The sequence below is a fragment of the Hyperolius riggenbachi genome, chromosome 5, assembly GCF_040937935.1.
Source record: "Hyperolius riggenbachi isolate aHypRig1 chromosome 5, aHypRig1.pri, whole genome shotgun sequence".
Lineage (NCBI taxonomy): Eukaryota > Metazoa > Chordata > Amphibia > Anura > Hyperoliidae > Hyperolius > Hyperolius riggenbachi.
The window spans coordinates 409,511,983-409,530,865 of record NC_090650.1 but is presented as its reverse complement, the minus strand read 5'-3'; the positions used below and the strand labels follow the sequence as shown (position 1 = coordinate 409,530,865).

General features: G+C 45.0%; 1 protein-coding gene across 1 annotated transcript in view; it reads left to right on the top strand.

Annotated features, from left to right (window-relative positions):
* EXT1 (exostosin glycosyltransferase 1) overlaps nt 1–18,883 on the top strand; it is a 349,708-nt gene that overhangs the window by 318,184 nt on the left and 12,641 nt on the right. Inside the window, exon 8 of the mRNA XM_068237952.1 lies at nt 5,174–5,263. Coding sequence (XP_068094053.1) covers nt 5,174–5,263 — 90 coding nt within the window. The remainder of the gene's footprint in view (nt 1–5,173; nt 5,264–18,883) is intronic.

The window sequence follows — 18,883 nt, the reverse complement described above, 5'->3', positions numbered from 1 at the left end:
CTTTACACATGCTAGTTAAAAGTGACCAGAGGTGAGAGGAATACGAAGGCCGCCATATTTATTTCCTTGTAAACAATACCAGTTGCCTGGCAGCCCTGTTGATCTTCTGGCATAAGTATTCTGTCACAACCCTGGAACAAGCATATGGCGAATCAAGGAAAGCCCGAGTCAGAGTACCTGAACGGTCTGCATGCTTGTTCAGGGTCTATGGCTAAAAAGTATTAGAGGCAGAGGATAAGGAGGACTGCCAGGCAACTGGTATTGTTTAGTAGGAAATAAATATGGCAGCCTCCATATCCCTCTCACCTTGGATTGCCTTTTAAAGTCGGCTTGCACAAATAAGTGACAGTGCTCAACAGGGCCGAGGCATAGGCTGGAGAGGCTCCAGCCTCAGGGCGCAGTGTAGGAGGGGGCGCACAATTCATTCAGCTGTCATTCCTAATTGTGTATGAAGCAGAAAGAAATAAGAAAAGGGGATACATAGTAGTGACTGCACGCCAGATAACTAGATATTAAGGTGTTGGGGAGGTTGTGGGCCCTGTGGCCCTCTTAGTCCAACAGCAATCAGTGAGTAACAGCTGGGGTGGGAGGGGTGGAGAGGCGCACTTTGGTGTCTCAGCCTTGGGTGCTGGAGGACTTTGTCCCGCCTCTGGTGCTCAAACTATATTACCCAGCAAAAAGGAACACGTTTTTTTAAACGTCTATGGCACTTTAATAGTGTGTGTGTGTGAGTAGATGTGCCATATTACACAACTTTTGCACGCATGCGCTGGAACACTGTTGTTTGAATGACCTTGGACACACCTAGCCGCCTGCACGATATCTCCTCGCCTGAATCATTTCTCCAGTGGGATCAGGCGGATTGCCCAATAAAAGTTTCTCTTCATTGTCGTTTAACTGCTATTGGCTACATTTTTTTTTACAAGAGTTGTTGTCCAATACGGCAAGATCTCTCATTTGTTAGAGATATCAAACGGTAATTATTTAGCGTGTGTACGTCGCTTAAACAGCAAATGTAACCAAGGATTGAACTTCATCCCAATCAGTAGCCGATATCCTCTTTCCCACAAGAAATGTGTAACTTCTCGAATAGATTATCAGGTGGGTCTGTATGACGGATATTGTAATGAAACCCCTCCCACAGTGTGATGTAATGACCTAGGTCCTGACAGTTTCCTGTCTGTGAACTTAGTTGCATTGTGGGAAATAACAGTTGCAAGCAACAAGCATCTCCCTCTGTGCATATGTACTTTTAAAAAAAAAACATAAACCTTTTATGCTGGGTGCACACGATACAATTTTCTGTTAGATTTACCTGCCAGATCGATTTTTTTTTTCCAACATGTCCAATCTTAACATCAATCGATTTTCTGACCGTTTTCCAAGAGAACGGCAATCGATTGGAAAATCAATCGAAATTGATATTGGAAAAAATCGATCCGGCAGGTAAATCTAACAGAAAATTGTATCGTAGGTACCTATCGCATTGTGTTAGGGGGTGTGGTTATGGATAATGGCAGTTGGTGCTGTGTAGCTTTTTTGTATCTGCCGGTAGTAAAGATGATTACGGCTGATTTAGATCAAACATGACCAAATTATATGGTGATTAACAATCATTTCTTGATCGCTCTTCTATTTTATAACTTCTCACTTTGCCATTTATTGATTAAAGAGGAACTTTAGCAAAAATGGGAAAGAAATTAAAGTGGTCTGAAAGTCAGCATTTCTGCTTTGCTCTCAATGATTCCACAAAGCTTGAAAGCTACTATCCCAGAATTATTATTTTTTTAGCAGAACATCACTGAAATGGTTAAACAAAGCACTTTGTCCTGCTATTCAGCTTCAAATTCGCATCCAAACTGAAGATAACAGTATCTTTGTTTGCATTCTAATGTTGATACATGTGTGTAAACACAGTGTAACAAGTGAAAAGGAACTCTCGGTGAAGCTCTCTGTGCTTCAAGCACACAAACCGCTCAGAACAGCTAATTAGAAGATGTTAATATATAATAAAAAGCAGTTGGAATAAAATGCAATGGCAGGTTTCAGGGCAAGATAAACTACACTTTGGAAACTTGTAATTTGTAAACAGACAATATTACGTGTGCACAAAAGCAAATATGATAACTGTATGAGTAATAAAAAGTAGGAAAACACATTTTTATTGAACGTTATGTTGGAGTTTCAGACCACTTTAAAGCTACATTTTTTGTATACATTTGTTATAAAGGCATCCAGAACTATGGCATCTGGGTTTGTGGGTTCTTCATTCCTGACACGCCCCCCCCCCCCCCCTTCAGCTTCTGGTCATTGATAGGCTGGGAGATCTGACAGAGGTGGAGACGATTAGGGCAGACAGGTCTTCTGCTGCCTCTGCCTCGCATGCGAAATCGCGGGGAAAAACGCATGCCAAAACCGCATGCGATTTCCCTATTAGATACATTGTATGCGATTCGCTTAGCGGTGTGCGGGGAGTGAATTCTGACGGCTCTGCCGTGCAGATTTTCCCCGCACACAAAAACGCTCCGCACAACTTACAAGTGGAAACTGGCCCATCCGCTTGTATTGGCTGTGCGAATCCGCATGCGGACAACGCATGCGGATTCGCTATAGTGGAAATGAGCCCTTAGAGGTGTGTGGATTAAATGGAGTACCCAGAACCTCTAGGATAGTGAAAGGCAAGTTCCTATTCAGTTGGAACAGTGTGATCTTAATGAGTTCTACCCAGCTCCATAAGTACAAGACAGATTCAGCCTCCCTTGATCCTTGCACAATTTGAATTACAAATGAAATAGTACAGTTATTAAATTAAAGGACTGAGAATTTCCCCAGGTGTTACAAGAGTTGAATAAGGCATTGCACTTGCCTACCTGATTAAATGACAGTAGGGTGCTGTCCTTTTCCAGCCCTGATCCCACACCTCCCCCCATTACTATAAGATTTGATGAATCAAGCTGCTGATCTAGCAGAGTTGTGGCCAAATCGCGTCTCTAAAGGGGCCCATACACTAGTCTATTTCAGCCATCGATCGGAATTCTATTCTATCAAATCTACTGATCGATTTGCAGGCGATTTTGATCGATTTGATCTGACAGCCGATCGATGGCCCCTAGTGTTGCATTGGATCTAATGGTCCAATAATGCATTTAGATTGATTTCCAATAGATTTCATTCTGCAATCTATTGGAAATCTGTTCCTAGTGTGTGGCACACATCAGATTCCTGTCAGCTGCAAATCTGTGTATAGCTACCTTAAATTACCTGATGTCTGGCCAGATCGACCATTAGATGGATTCCTCTCTGATAGAATCTAATCACGGAGAGATATAATCTATTGCCTGCCCACACACTGTGCACCAATTTCCAATAGATTTCAGCATGAGATTGTCCTGCTGTTGGCTGCCCGACAAGAGTCCTTCGTGTCCCCAACATGTTGAAGTCTCCCCTCTCCTGGGGTGTGAATCCTGGCTGCGTCCGGTGTCACTAGGCTCATGTAGCGACGTCACATTCGCCAGCGGAGAGGTAAACCTTTAACACTGTACGGGGGGATGGGGGACACATACGCTTAGGGGGGGACACCGGCCAGAAGTCCGTCTGTTGTTGCAAGATCAAAAGCCATTACCGCCGTGCACGCATTCAAGACCTTGCAAAGCAAGATTTTCCTGCATTCCCAATCAAGATTTTCAACAGATTTCTGCTGGAAATCGATCAAAAGATCAATTGGGCGGCCAGGTTCCAGCACTGATTACCTTTAAATTCTATAAAATTATTGAATCCTTAGGTCGATCATTCATAATATTGAGTAATGTGTGGGCATGCTTAAAGAGAACCAGAGGTGAAGCACCCTCTTGTATTTTACCTTATAAATCAGTGGGAACATGACTGTAAACACCTACTCTGCTCTTTGTTTCATTGTTCTCTGTTTAATCTGACTGTTATCACCTCTGATAAGAATCCCTAACTGAGCATTCAGTCTAGCTTTGCTACGGAATGATTATAGCTGAGTCTGTCTTCTCTGGTGTCTTTTCAAGCCCAAGCCTGCCCCCTTGTGGCTCTGCTATAATGAATGACTCAGCTATAATCATTCTCAGCAAAGCCAGACTGAATGCTCAGTCCGGAATTCTTATCACAGCTGGTAACGGACACTTTTTGTTCATAGCACACGATGGTAAACGATTGATTTCACACGTGTTGAGAATTTTCGCACTTCCGGCTCCTCATTTTCACTCTTCCGGTAATGATCCCAGCTGGGGACCGTTGTTGCTGAATTCACATGGGCGCCGACATCATTTGCTCGGGGATCGTTCATTTTCCACCGATCGTGGTCACACGTTTGAGGAGCATTCAAATCTTACATTAGTACAGCTTATGTCAGCAATACTAAAATCACGCTATTATTATTATGATATTCCAAAACAGTCCTTTTGTTGGTGTTGTGTTTTCCTTGCCTCCAGCATGTTGCTGGAGTTGTAACTTGTTCTATGTCCATGTATTTGGCAGAGAAAGGATTGATGGGGTGCAGAACCATTGCAAATAGTTTTCTTCATTGCACGCTGCAAGCAGAGCACAGAGTGCTTATAGAGAATGGAGAGCAGAGTTTATAAAACTTGTCTTTAAATGTAGAAGGAGTTGGGTGGTTCTTGTCGACATCAAGAGCACCTAAACGAGAAGTAGAGAGACCAGGAGCCCAATGGTGCAGTATCATTGAGTATAAAGGGGACGGAAGTATATATATGATTATATACTCACAAAGATGGGTTGCAGTTCCTGCAACCACGGTATAGGCCTGCAGGGAATTCACTGTCCCCGCTCGATACTCCCGGTCCTGCCCGGATACTGAACATTCGCTCTCCTGTAGTTCAATATACTTTCCAGAAAACTATAAAGCTATTACCTCCAAAGTACATCTGATTGATAGAAGGGTGGGGTGGAGGGGCCCAAATTATATGGGTTTAAAAACATAAAGTGTACACTAGGTAATCTCTCAAGAAGATTACAAACACCAGTTCAACTGGAAAAATACTTATTCAGAAAAATTGACAATGCGTTTTGCAGGTCATGGCCCGCTTCCTCAGGTCAATACAAAAAGAAGTCTAAGCAGCATAAGAAGTATATCGTAGGTGCCTCTATATAGGTTTTTTAAATGTGTCCGTTTTGTCTCCTTTTCCGGCAGGTTATGAGCAGCCGCTTTCTCCCATATGACATTATAGTGACGGACGCCGTTCTTAGCCTTGATGAAGATACAGTGCTTTCCACGACAGAGGTGAGTGTGATGGTGCCTTGTATGCAGCAGTACTTTATGGAGAGTGCTCTTGTTCTGCTACTTCGTTATTGCTGTAAAAGGGAATTGTCAGACATTATAACATTCCCTTGCAATATATATGTATCTGCCCCTTCCCAGAGTGAGTGACCTCTCCCTGCAGTAGTTTGTGTCTCTGCCCCTTCCACAGTGGTAAGATCACACTGCAGTAATTTGTCTCTGAGTGGTGAGATCTCACTGCAGTAGTTTGGGTCTCCTCCCCTCCCACAATGGTGAGGTTTCCCTGCAGTAGTTTTTCTATTTTCACCTCCCACAGTGGTGAGATCTCCCTGTAGTAGTTTGTTTCTTTGCCCCTCCCACAGTTGTGAGCTTTCCCTGCAGTTGTTTGTCTCTGCCTCTCCTACAGTGGTGAGATCTCCCTGCAGTACTTTGTGTCTCTGCCCCTCCCACAGTGGTGATATCTCCCTGCAGTTATTTGTTTCTTTGCCCCTCCCACAGTGGGTTCATCTTCCTGCAGTAGTTTTTCTCCCTGCCCCTCCCACAGTGGGTTCATCTTCCTGCAGCAGTTTGTGTCTTTACCCCTCCTACAGTGGGATTTCCCTACAATAGTTTGTGTCTGCTCCTCCCACAGTGATAAGATTTCCCTGCAATAGTTTGGTCCCCTGCCTACCTACAGTGGTGAGAATTCCCTAGTACCATTTGTGTCCGGTCACCCCAGCATTGGTGGCATTTTCTTGCAGTAGTTTGCCTCTCTCTCCTGCAGTGGGCTGTGTGTGTTCTTGCCTTCCACAGTGCTGAAGGCAGTAGTTTGTGTTCCCTTCTCTCGCACAGTGGTGACATTTTTCTGTAGTCGGTTAATAGACAAAAAGAAGAGTGCTCTATTGGGTTAACTCATTCACCTGCGCTGCTAAAGCAGCACAGCTTAATGACAGGAGTGCGAGCTCAGCACATGCTATGCTGCAGTAGTGCAACATAGCAAGCGCTGGTAACTTACGCTCATTCCTCTGACGTGATGGCTGCTCCACTGAACCCGCCCTGAGCCCCGGCAGGTCCAGTGGCTTTAATGCACGTGATCCCCACACTTTGTCCCAATAAGATGCCTTTGACAGACAGCCTACTGGGCCAATCAAAGTGCGGGGAAGCCACTGGACACACCGGGGCTCAGGGAAGGTTCAGTAGAGTGGCTGTTAGTCAGAAGGAACGAACGTACGTTACCAGCGCACACTAGCTGCACTACCGCTGCATAGCGTACGCTGAGCTCGCGCTCCTGTCTGAAACAGTGCAGCTTGATGAAGCAACCCTTATGAAAGTTAAATCCAACTGTATACTGTCCTATCCAGGACAGGTCCCACCTGGTTCCAATGTGCCTGTTGTCAGAAACCAGCCAGAGGAGGCGTGTGTCCCTTTGGTGCCAGCCAGGGACCAGGCTCTCCTGGAGGCGGCCAGAGGTAGAATCCCCCAGGGATGAGAGATGGTGCAAGCTCCTTCACACGGTGATGATAGTCCAACGTTCGAATTGGGGACACCGACTTGACCCGTGCAGTGTGGTAGCGGGGAGCGGCCTCCACGTGTCATACGTGGCCGTTGCGTGTTGATGAGAAACGGTTTGAGCAAAGCAAACAGGAGGGGACGCTGGATGGCTTAGAAGGTATATTGGGTGTACAGGGCATAAAAGAGGGGGCACAGACAACACGTTTCTCAGGTTCAGCCTCTGTTTCCTCAGGTCATTTTTTCTTTAGTATTTTGTCTCTCCTCCCACAATGATACCTTATTCCTGCAGTAATTTATGTCTCCTCTGCAACAGTGGGTGCATTTCCCTGCAGTACTTTGTGTCCCCCCTCCCACAATGATGACATCTCCCTGCAGTATTTTGTGTCTCTGCCCCTCCCACAATGATGACATCACCCTGCAGTATTTTGTCTCTGCCCCTCCCACAGCGGTGAGATCTCCCTGCAGTATTTTGTGTCTCTGCCCCTCCCACAGCGGTGAGATCTCCCTGCAGTATTTTGACTCTGCCCCTCTCACAGCGGTGAGATCTCCCTGCAGCATTTTGTCTCTGCCCCTCCCACAGCGGTGAGATCTCCCTGCAGTATTTTTTCTCTGCCCCTCCCACAGCCGTGAGATCTCCCTGCAGTATTTTGACTCTGCCCCTCTCACAGCGGTGAGATCTCCCTGCAGCATTTTGTGTCTCTGCCCCTCCCACAGCGGTGAGATCTCCCTGCAGTATTTTTTCTCTGCCCCTCCCACAGCGGTGAGATCTCCCTGCAGTATTTTGTGTCTCTGCCCCTCCTACAGCGGTGAGATCTCCCTGCAGTAGTATGTATATCCTCCCCTCCCTGCTCCTGTGCATGCTGTGTGCAGTGGCAGGTACTCAGGGGCGCCCCGCAGTGGCAGCACTAGGACACAGCAGTGTTGCAGCCGCTGGCAGTTGCTCAGTATTGTCCTCCAGCCATGTTCTGCAGCAGGGGGGTTATGATGCTGCCTCAATGATTACAGTCTCTGGAAAACAATGCGGTTATGTATTAGTCATATCTTCTGACACAATTTACAAGTGTCGGCAATTTAAGCGGAACCATCAGGCGCGTTTCGCTGATCGCAGAAACCTTTCTCTCAGATAATTAAAAGTCACATTGGCTGAGCAGCGCTGATTTTCTGCCTGTTTATTTTCCCGCACTGTAATATGAGCTGAAGGACACAATCGCGGCGCGCAGCGGAGTGCGAGCGTTCCGGACCTCTCCCCGGTTCCTCTGCAAATCATCCTCTCTGTCCTTCACAGCAGTCCTCCGCTAAAGGAGGACTCCGCCATGCATTAAATACAAAGATTCACAAGTTATATCAGTTTTTAGAATTATTATTTATTTATTTTTTACACCTCTTTACAATTTGCTTTGAAAGTTTATGTAAAAACAGTTGTTTGTGTGCCTTTGCCTGAGTCCGCTGGTACTTCTAAAGGGTGTTTCCACCTGCTGGGCCAAAAAGAAAACAAGGAAATCTCCCAGACAGATCCCAACCTTCTATTGTTTTTCAAGGTAAATCAGATCAACTTTGGGTCTGTTAATTGAGCTATCTGTCCCTTGTTACCTCGTCACTTAAAGTGAACCTCCAGACTAAAAATCGTCTCAGCAGCACTGCAAAGGCTTGGTGTTTCTTTAACAGTTTCACAGCATCAGAACTTTGTTACTCTTATATAAGCCTCATTTTTAGCTGCACAGAAGAAAACTGCCCGGTCATTTTTCCCCTGATGCTGTGCAAAGCATGATGGGATTTCTGATGTTGTTCTTTTTCTGCTGTTTTGGTGCAAATTTTTTTTTTTAACATTTTGAATTTGACATTTGAAACCTAGCGCATGCAGCTGGGAGGGGTTATCAGGACACAGGACAGTTGGAACTGTGTCTTTTGCTCCCTGTCCTCCTTTCAACCAAAAAGATGGCTGCCCCCATGACAAAGATGGCAGCCCCCATGAATCACAAACATTTGCCTGTTCTTTTAAAACAGGGTGGGTAAAAAATTATATTACCTATCTATTCTAATTAACATAACTAATGTTATGTTAGCCATGATCGTTTTTGGAGCAGTTTTATTTGTTTTATAAATTCACAAAATTACTCACGGATGGCTTAAATCATTTTCATTACTTGTCATTTTAGCTGTGCATGTGCATTTTTAACACAGAAGGATCAACATTCTGGGTTCATCACTCGCATGGCAGAGTAAGCTAGATCCCTCTCTGGTTTGCTTTGCTGGGAGGGGAAGGTGTCTTGATTGAAGCCAGTCTACTTCCTCTTAGCTGAGCCATACAGCTGTTGATTGAGATGAGGCGTTTTCTGCTCCTGCCTGAGGCACACAATTTGCTGCTATGGTGTAGTAATTATATAAGATTCATGTGCTATATTTTAAAGTCAGCTGTTTCAACTAAACATATTTTTAGTGCTGAATATATGTAAAAAAGAAGAAAAAAATGTTGATTGCTTTTCAGTGACGTTTAGTAATATTGTTTTTCAATACACCTGCAATAAACCTGGCCACTTAAAATCAAGTGTATGAGAGCTAATCAGAGGTTACTTATTTAGTTAGACTGATCGCTAGTGCTTCAAATCTAGGCTACTGGAGTAACATGCAGAGTTAGGATTTTGATGTAAATGTCAGGCTTTGTCCCGCCCCTTTCACTTCTCTACCCTTCCTTCTAAAGGGAAGCCGGTGTGAGAGTGATATGAAGACTGACATGTTTATTTCCTTTTCAATAATGCACATTGCCCGCTTGTTCAGGGCCTATGGCTAAAAAATAATAAGCAATGTGCATTGTTTAAAAGGAAATAAATATGTCTGCCTCCATATTACTCTCACCTCAAGTGTCCTTTAAACCCCTCAAAGGCCTTTCTTCTGTATCCTGTCTAAGTAATTTCCAGCATTTTATCCAGGGCTGTGGAGCCAGTACAAAAATCTTCCGACTCCGACTCCTCAGTTTCTGAAACCATGACTCCAACTCCGTCTCCGGGTATCCAAAATTGTCCCGACTCTGACTCCTCGAATCCGACTCCTTAGTCTAATACTTAACAGGGCTGTGAAATTTGTACAAAAATCATGCGACTACGACTCCTCAGTTTCTGAAACCACGACTCCGACTCCGGGTGCCAAAAATGGACTCAAACTCCGACTCCACAGCCCTGATTTTATCAGAAAGGTTATTGCCTTCTGTGGGTGACAAGTATAACTATATAACTATATACCATATTTTTCGGACCATAAGACGCACTTTTTCTCCCCCAAAAGTGGGGGGAAAAAGTCACTGCGTCTTATGGTCCGGATACCAGATTTTGGCAAAGGTTTCCCCGTATCGCTATAGCCACGGCTTCCACCCCGGTATCCAGTAACAGTCACCTGATCCAGCCGTGAGGTGTTGCAGTGACAGGAGGATGTCTGCCGCAAGCTGCACTTTCCTTCTAGCAACAGGGATTGCGATGAGGATGGCCAAATCACTGGGGAGGGCTCAGCGTTACCAGAGAGTGAGTGGGGAGGAAGAAGGCACAGCATGGCGAGTCAATGTGGAGGACATCCAGCGCGTGTGTGCGGCCAGGTCATGTAGGGAAAGGAGGTCTGCCTCTGCCACAAGCTTCACTTCGGCATTCCTTCCTGGCCGGGAGGAGGACAGATGGAGTCTGCTGAGGATCCGGGCAGGATGAGTAGGCGCCTCACCTGTGAAATACTGTTCCAATCCGCACCAGCCATGTGCCCGCTGATTTCCGGACCTGCCGAGTGCCTGCTGACGCCGGACCTGCCGAGTGCCTTCTGATGCTGGATCTGCCGAGTGCCTGCTGACGCCGGACCTGCCGTGTACCTGCTGACGCCGGAGCTGCCGAGTGCCTGCTGATACGCCCGCTGACTTCCGGAACTGCCGTGCCTGCTGACCCCGGACTTGCTGTGTGCCTGCTGACCCCAGACCTGCCGGGCGCCCGCTGACTTCCGGAACTGCCATGCCTGCTGACCCCGGACCTGACATGCGCCCGCTGACTTCCGGAACTGCCGTGTCTGCTGACTCCGGACCTGCCGTGTGCCTGCTGACTTCCGGAACTGCAGCGCCCGCTGACTTCAGGAACTGCTGTGTGCTTGCTGACCCCGGACCTGCCATGTGCCTGCTGACCCAAGAACTGCCGTGTGCCAGTTGACCCCGGACCTGCCATTTTCCAGATGACCCCGGACCTGCCGTGTGCCTGCTGACCCCGGACTACCCATGGGCCTGCAGCAGCTTTCATCAGCAGAATCCCCTGGCGACTTCCTGACCACCAGTTCAGCCATGTGCCTGCATAGAGAGGGCTGCCAGATGTCACTCCCGATGCGTATGTACAAACGTTGTTTATCTCCAGACTAGTGTAGATGGCATTGTTACTGCAGTGAGGGGCAGTATTGTTATTGTATTGGGGGGCAGTGGGAATTAGTGTAGGTGGTATTGTTACTGTAGTGAGGGGCAGTGGGTATTAGTGTAGGTGGTAGTGTTTAGGGTAGGTGGTATTGTTACTGTAGTGGGGGGCAGTGGGGATTAGTGTAGGTGGAATTGTTACTATAGTGGGGGGCAGTGGGGACTAGTGTAGTTGGTATTATTACTGTAGTAAAGGCAGTGGGGATTAGGGTAGGTAGTATTGTTACTGTGGTGGGGGTGGGGGGGGATTAGTGTAGGTGGTGTTGTTACTGGAGCAGGGAGGCAGTGGGGATTACTATAGTTGGTGGTTACTGTAGCTTTGGGGCAGCAGGGGTTACTGTAGCTGGGGGTCAGCAGCGGTTACTTTAGCTGGGTAATATGGCTTAGATAGAGTTGGGAGGGGGGAAGAGGTCCACAAGACTTCCCTGCACCATGGACACACCAGGTTTAATATATTTGTTTTTTTCCCTGGTTCTTGCCCTCTAAACCTAGGTGCGTCTTATGGTCAGGTGCGTCTTATGGTCCGAAAAATACGGTATGTCTCTCTCACAAAATATATGTATATAGTGTGTGTGTATAATTTTAGCCACTAATTGGGCTGAAGAGCCGCACATCGCATTGCTTAATAATGTCACCAGGCGGCCGGGAAAGAGGCGTGTAGCGTTGCCTGCGACAGTCTCTTTGCGCTGTTCCCTGCCAGCCTTTCCTCTCACGCATTTGTTCTTAATTAATCGGAGCTCCGTCTCCCGTTCCGGGCCCGGACCAGACTATTCAGAACCGATGCATCCCCCGGCGTTCTCCCACAGAACATCAGATGTGTGCGCGCCGGGAACCCGTTCAGATAATTACAGCGCGGTGGAGCGCTCCCGTGACGCGGTCCTGGTATTTATAGAGATGGCAGCAAACAGGAACGATTCAGAATCCTGGGCAGGCCTCTCATTTTAATGAATTATTACCTCATTAACCAGGATGGAAATATAACAAGGTGAGACAGGGGAACCAAATTAACTCTGCCACCCACTTTATTATCCGTCTCCAAGTAGACCCTTTTCCTTCCCGGTGTGTTTGTTTCACAGCCGTTCTATATGCTGTAGGTGTAATTTGCTTCCTATTTTTAGATTGTCATTATCTGGTGCTCAGAAGTGGAATATCCGTTCTATAATGGGAAGGGCCTTAAACAAAAACCTTCTGTGATGTTTAACCTTCTCGCTGCTGGAGATAAACTTTGGCAAAGAAATATTAACACCGTTTGTGTACTTACACTTCCTCCACCTCCTTGGCTTAGTTGACTCAGACTCTTTGTGACTGTACGTGTTTTTGCACGCCAGTTGTGTCTGTCAATCACTGCTTCTTTCAGCTGTTGCGTAGGCATGTTCATAGCCTCACATCTTAGCCTCTGCCATCCTCTTCTTCTTTTGCCCTCAATTTTTTCAAGCATCTAGGATTTCACCATCTAGAATCCGGTCTTCTCATTATGTGACCAAAGTATTTGAGTTTCAATAGTAGTATTAACCCTTCTAGTGAACACTCTTGCCTTATTTCTTTAAAGTGGACCCAAACTAAAAATACAAGATTTCAGAAATAAAATCTATTTTCTAAATTATAATAATAAATAGCAGCCTTTTTTCAGCTGCATGATGACAAATATAAAATATTTTACATTTATTGGAGAAACCCCTCCCTTCCTTTCATATTGCCGGCAAATAATCCGGCAAACTGGTGGATTAGATGGTGTCCAGCAAAGGAGGAATTGCTAATGGCTGCCACCTGTATAACCCTAGTTATGCAAAGAGGAGGGTGAAAAGCATGCACTGAAATGCTCATAGGCTTGAAGGAGTGTTTATTTATCTTTGTATGTGTCAGAGTGGTGCAACTAAATATTTTGAATTAACAAAATGTTTGGTTTGGGTCCACTTTAAGTATTGACTGGTTAGATCTTCTAACAGTCCAGGGATCTCTCACTAGCTTTCTCCACACCCACAATTCAAAAGCATACATTTTTCTATGCTTGAACTTATTTATAGTCCAATGTTCACATCACAGTGTTCTCCCCTGGCTCTTTCAGCTGGGTGCTCCACCCGGCTAGTTTTGGTGAGCACTCGGCTGTCATTGGCTCACCTCCTCCACTGCTGTAAGCAGAGTTACACACAGAAGCACTGACCCTGCATTCTCTCATCTCTCCCCACCCACATACTTTTTTTATGCCACCCGGCTGGGAAAAAAATTCTGGGGAGAACACTGTAACCATGTGTTACTACTGGGAAGACTATAGCTTTAAAGCGGTATTGTCACCATAAAAATCAAATTTCAACAGCAACTGGTCTGAGTGTATTGAGTGATAAAGACGCGAATCCTGCATTCAAAACTTGCAAAACTTTTTTTGCTGTTATGATTTGGAGTTATCACATACTTAAGGAGCACTGGCCCTTTAGTAGTCGTGCCAAAGAATTGCATGCTGGGGGTTCTTTTTATCTATGATCTATTCCTACTCTTCCCTCTATTTCCCTGCCAGCTGCTTATCTGAAACCTGATCCCCATACTCACTTCTGTTTACAAGCAAGGCTGAGGCGACTCAGCGATTGGAGGAGACAAGAAAAAAAGTAAAAGGCAGAAATGACATCACAAGTTAGCCTTAACTGTGGGCAAAATACAAATTCCCCACCAGGAACAGAATTCTCGTCATTTACTAGATAACAGTCACTGAAATCAAAACGTGGACATTATAATACATGTGTTATGTAAGTAGATCAAGTATTTATCTACATATATATGTGTTTTTTCCCTGGAATAGTATGGCTGATCCTACTGCTTTAACTAGTCTGGTCTTTGTCGGTAAAGTGACATCTCTTTCCTTTAGTATTTTATCTAATTTGGCCAAAGCTTTTCTCCCATGTAACAAGTTTAAATGTACTTAAAATGGGACCCTAATCAGTGATTTAATATACTGAAGTTAACTATTTTACCCATGTCTATATTGAGAGCAAACTAGCTGAAGTGTATGCCAACCCATTATTCTTACTGCTTTTGTAAGTATCCCGTCTTCCCCCTCATTATGATTTCTTTGCGGACAAAATCAGCACTGGGTTCAGGGGGACAAGCTAGTGATGAGTCATTTTTGTAAGCAAGTCATTGGACAAATAGTATAAAGCTAAACACCTGGTGATTATATCTTCTAAAAGAAAAAAAAAACATCCCAAAGAGTCTCTGAGAAGTAAAGAGAAGGTGAAGAATAATACTGTTCAGATATTGAAGAATCAGAATTAATGTCAGTACACAAGAAACAAGGCTGAAAGTCAGTATTGTAGACCTGTGATCTTAAAGTGGATCCAAGATGAAAAACTAACTATAACAAGTAACTTGTCTATATATCTTATCTAAAGTTTAGATAGTTTACACAGCAAATCTAGCTGCAAACAGCTTCAATAGAATATGATTATTTATTCCTGTGATACAATGACAGCAGCCATGTTGTTTGTAAACATTACACAGAGGCAGGCTTATCTGTATCTTCAGCAAAAAAGCCTAATCCCCCCTCCTCCTCCCCTCTGCCTCTGAAATCTCTGGCTAGTAATACCTCCCCCTCCTCCTGCCCAGACTGAGCTCCCATGAGCCCTTGCTACTGTCTGATAGTGCCTTGGCTCTCTGAAAACCTGTGGGCGTGGCTTGTCTAGTTTATAGGGAATTATACTATTAAAACAAAAACAAAAAAGTATTTGGCTTGAGGAATGCCCTATAAACAATAGGAAAGGAACACAATTATTCAATGAGTAAAAGTTCATCTCGGATCCACTTTAAGGCCAAGTTGTACAATGGAAGCATGAGGTCAGGAATATGTCCAGAAACCATTATCTACTGGCACAGTCTGTCGCTGCATCCACAAATGCGAGTAAGGACTTGTGCACACCAAGAGCGCTTTTAAAAACGCCATCACTTTGAAAAGCACTTGGCTAATTTATTTCAATGGGATGGAGCACACCAGAGCGATGAGCTTTTTACACAAACGTGGGTCCTGCAGCACTTTTGCTGATTTCTGAAGCGATTCAGACTCAATGTTAAGTATAGGAAAGAGAAAAATCATTCTGAAAAGCGCTAGATCAGAGCGATTTTTCCAAGCGTTTGTTACAGAAGCTGTTCAGTTCCAGCTGTACTGTAACAAAAAATAAAAACCGCTCCAAAAATTGCTAGGCAAGCTTAGAAAATCGCTAGGCACATGCCTAGAATCGCCTAGGAAAATCACTTAAAAAAGGCACTAAGCGTTTGAGATTACGCTAGCGCTTTTTGGTGTGCGCTGGCCCTTACAAACTTTTCCTTACAAAGAAAAACCCACCTATAAACACGGTGCAAACACACCGCTTTCTCTGTGCCAAGGTAGAAAACTGTTCTGAGGTCTGCTAATCAAGTTTGAAATCCATTTTTCAAATTATGGAGTATGACCTGTTTCTAAAAAAAAATTCCATTGCATAACTTGCCTTCAATCCAGATCTGACAGCCACTAAACACATTTGGTGCGTTATGAAACAAAAAATAAGACAAAGGAGGCCCCAAGCAGTTAAGCTTCTAAATTCCTACGTCGGCAAGAATGGAGCAACAGTTCACTTTCAAAATGGCAGCGACTGATCTACTCACTCCCCAGATATTAAAGTGGACCTGAACTCTTGCACAGGACAGAAGAAAGACATAGAGAAATGCATCCTGTATGTATTTAGAGAGAGTTTAGCCCGTCTAATTCCCCCTCATCTGTGTCCAATCACAAAGTGTAATTTATCTCTCCCCTTTGTCACGACTGCCATGACAGATAAGCTCATTTGAAAACACAGGATGTTAACAGTAATGTCTGCTTCCATGAAAGCAGGTAGTAGTCACACTGCAGATTTATTGCCGGATTTGTACCAGCTGAAACAGAAACATGTTTTTCTTTAAAGGTTATTATGCTGTTGCATATCTTTTAGAGCAGAGAGGAAGTTCAGAGTTCAGGTTCGCTTCGACAGAGCGCAGCTACATAATGAGGCGATGATGCATTGTGGTAAATGGGAAACGTGCATGAAAAAGAAGCGTCAGGAAATTTGGTTGCCCGATTTCAGAAAGTAGTATATTTACCGATATTCTGCTTTTTTTTAATTGGCCATTATGATGAGTAAATTATACTGATATTTTACTACAATTAAACCTAACCCTATTCTCACAGAGATCTCCCCCTGACCCCCATGCGTAACCGCAGTGCCGGTTTTAGGGAGCGGTAAAATGTAGCCGTTTCCTACCCTCAAAACCCCCACTCTGAACAAAGTCTAAACTGATCCTGCGCTACCACTGCTGAAATACTGGCGGATAGTGAATGGGTTAAAAATGATGAATTTTTTATGTTTACACACGTAGCCGCACATAGACTATTGTATAAAGCTCTTTCACATGTGCTCCAAATGACCTCAGTAAAGGGCTCTTGTCCTGCCTGCATGCCTTTCCGGAACGTACTTGCGAGCGTCTGTTACTTTGATTGGGCGGCGGGAGAGCGGAGGCATTATATTGCCAGACGTGCGTCCTGCATTGTTTTGCGGATCCATTAGTGCCCGGCGCTGCTGGAATTTGTATGCGGCTCTGACGAGAGCGGCAACAGGCGCATTCTCCTGACAGGCACCCCGGCTTTCCATTACCTCAGCGTTCTCCACACTGACATTAATGGAATGCTAATCCAAGATGGATGCAGCGGGCCCGTCAAGAGGCAGCCTACCATACTGAAGCGATTGTTTCACTTCAGAGTACTTTATGTCCTGTGCTTAATCTTTTGTGCTGATGCTCCGCTTCATCCCATAGTCACCGCCGATCTGAATATTGCTCAGCGGTGCTTCCTCTTAAGGCCATCTCTCCTGAGTGCCTGGACGGCGGCCATTTTGTATAGCATGGCCAGAGATGATAGGTGTATATGAGAGGATTATTGTATCTTGTTTGTTAGTATTGTGGTGAGTATCCCCGCCTGTCACGCTGGAGGCTCGGGTTCAATTCCCCCCGACAGGGGGGCATGTCAGCATAGTACTCTCACCTTGTACCGCTGGGTCCCTGGTTCGAATCCCAGGCAGAACACTGCCTGCATGGAGTTTCTGCAATGTGTTCTATGCGGATCTACGTGGATTTCCTCCGGGTACTCCGGTTTCCTCCCACATCCCAAAAACATGCAGGTAAGTTAATTGGCTTCCCCCTAATTGGCCGTAGACTACAATGAACAAATGACTATGGTGAGGTTAGATTGTGAGCTCCTCTGAGGGACAGATGAGTACTTGTAGAGACAAAAAAGACACACGGACGGTCGGACACCAGAAGCCCGATCTGGTGTAGTATCATCTGGTGGGGGTAATATAATGCAAAAGTGAAAATATACTCACAAGGGTACGTTGCTTCGTAAGGCGCTTTTAACCACTCGTGTGGGCATGTAGGGAAATTCCATCCCCACTCGGCCTTTCAGAAGAGATTTCGGTCACGGCTTCAAAAAATATATTCATGGCGCAAGGGACTTGGGGGGTGATTACCCCACTATCATAAGGCGCAAGGGATAGACTGGAACAGGTGTTGGAGGCTCCCAAAAAGTAATGTCTAAGAGGTAGGCGAGTCCTGTGGTTTAGAACAAAAGGTGACTCACAAGGATTTTAGATAAAAAAAAAAAAAAGGTTCCACTTTTATTTACATAAAGCACAGTGACTACGCAATTCTTTGGCGTAAGCCGCTTCCTTCATTTGGCGTTTAAAAGAAGAAGCCTTCAACCCAAAGAACACCATCCTCACCGTCAAACGTGGTGGGAACCTAATGTTTTGGCCAATGGACCAGGGATCCTAATCACAGTAAACGGCACCATGAAAAAAGAGCAGAGAAACTTGGCCTTGGGCACCAATGGACATTTCAGCATGACAATGACCCAAAACACACAGCAAAAGTGGTAAAGAAATGGTTAGCAAACAACAACATGAACATTTTGGAGTGGCCCAGCCAGAGTCCTGACTTGAATCCAATTGAGAATACGTGGAGGGAGTTAAAGATCAGGGTGATGGCAAGAAGACCCTCCAACCTGAAAGATTTGGAGCTCATTGCTAAAGATGAATGGGCAAAAATACCTGTGGAGACATGCAAAAAGCTAGTCTGCAATTATAGGAAGCGTTAGATTGCTTTGATAGCCAATAAAGGCTGTTCTATTGATTACTGAGAAGGGTATGAATAATTTTGGTCTGGACACTTTTTGCTCAAATGTAAATAAAAGCTGAGAAATGTGTTTTTCCACAATAATGCCTCTTGTACAACGTCTTATTATCTTTTGGGAGACACCTATGTCATTTCCTGTAAAAAAAAAAAATTACTTGCTGCTTGAATAAAAGTAACTTTTAAGTAAAAATTTGCCAGGGGTATGAATAATTATGGGCAGCACTGTTGATCCTGTACGGCACTTTTTCAAGAATAATCGTCTGATCTAATGAAAACCATTACATTTCCTAATGGGCTGATTGACCTCCCCCCGGCTGTCATGAGAGCGGTAATGGGCTCTTTTCTGTCGTCCAGTCATACTCTGGACATACGTTGCTGTGTGCTGCGCTGGTATTTTTGTATGATTGTGAACCCCGCCCCCTGCTGCCTGCACAGGCGAGGAGATAACTATCAGACGTTGCCGCTACCGGCTGCTCCCGCGGTAATGACACCTGCGTGTTCTCTGCAGAGAGTAAATGACGCTTGGT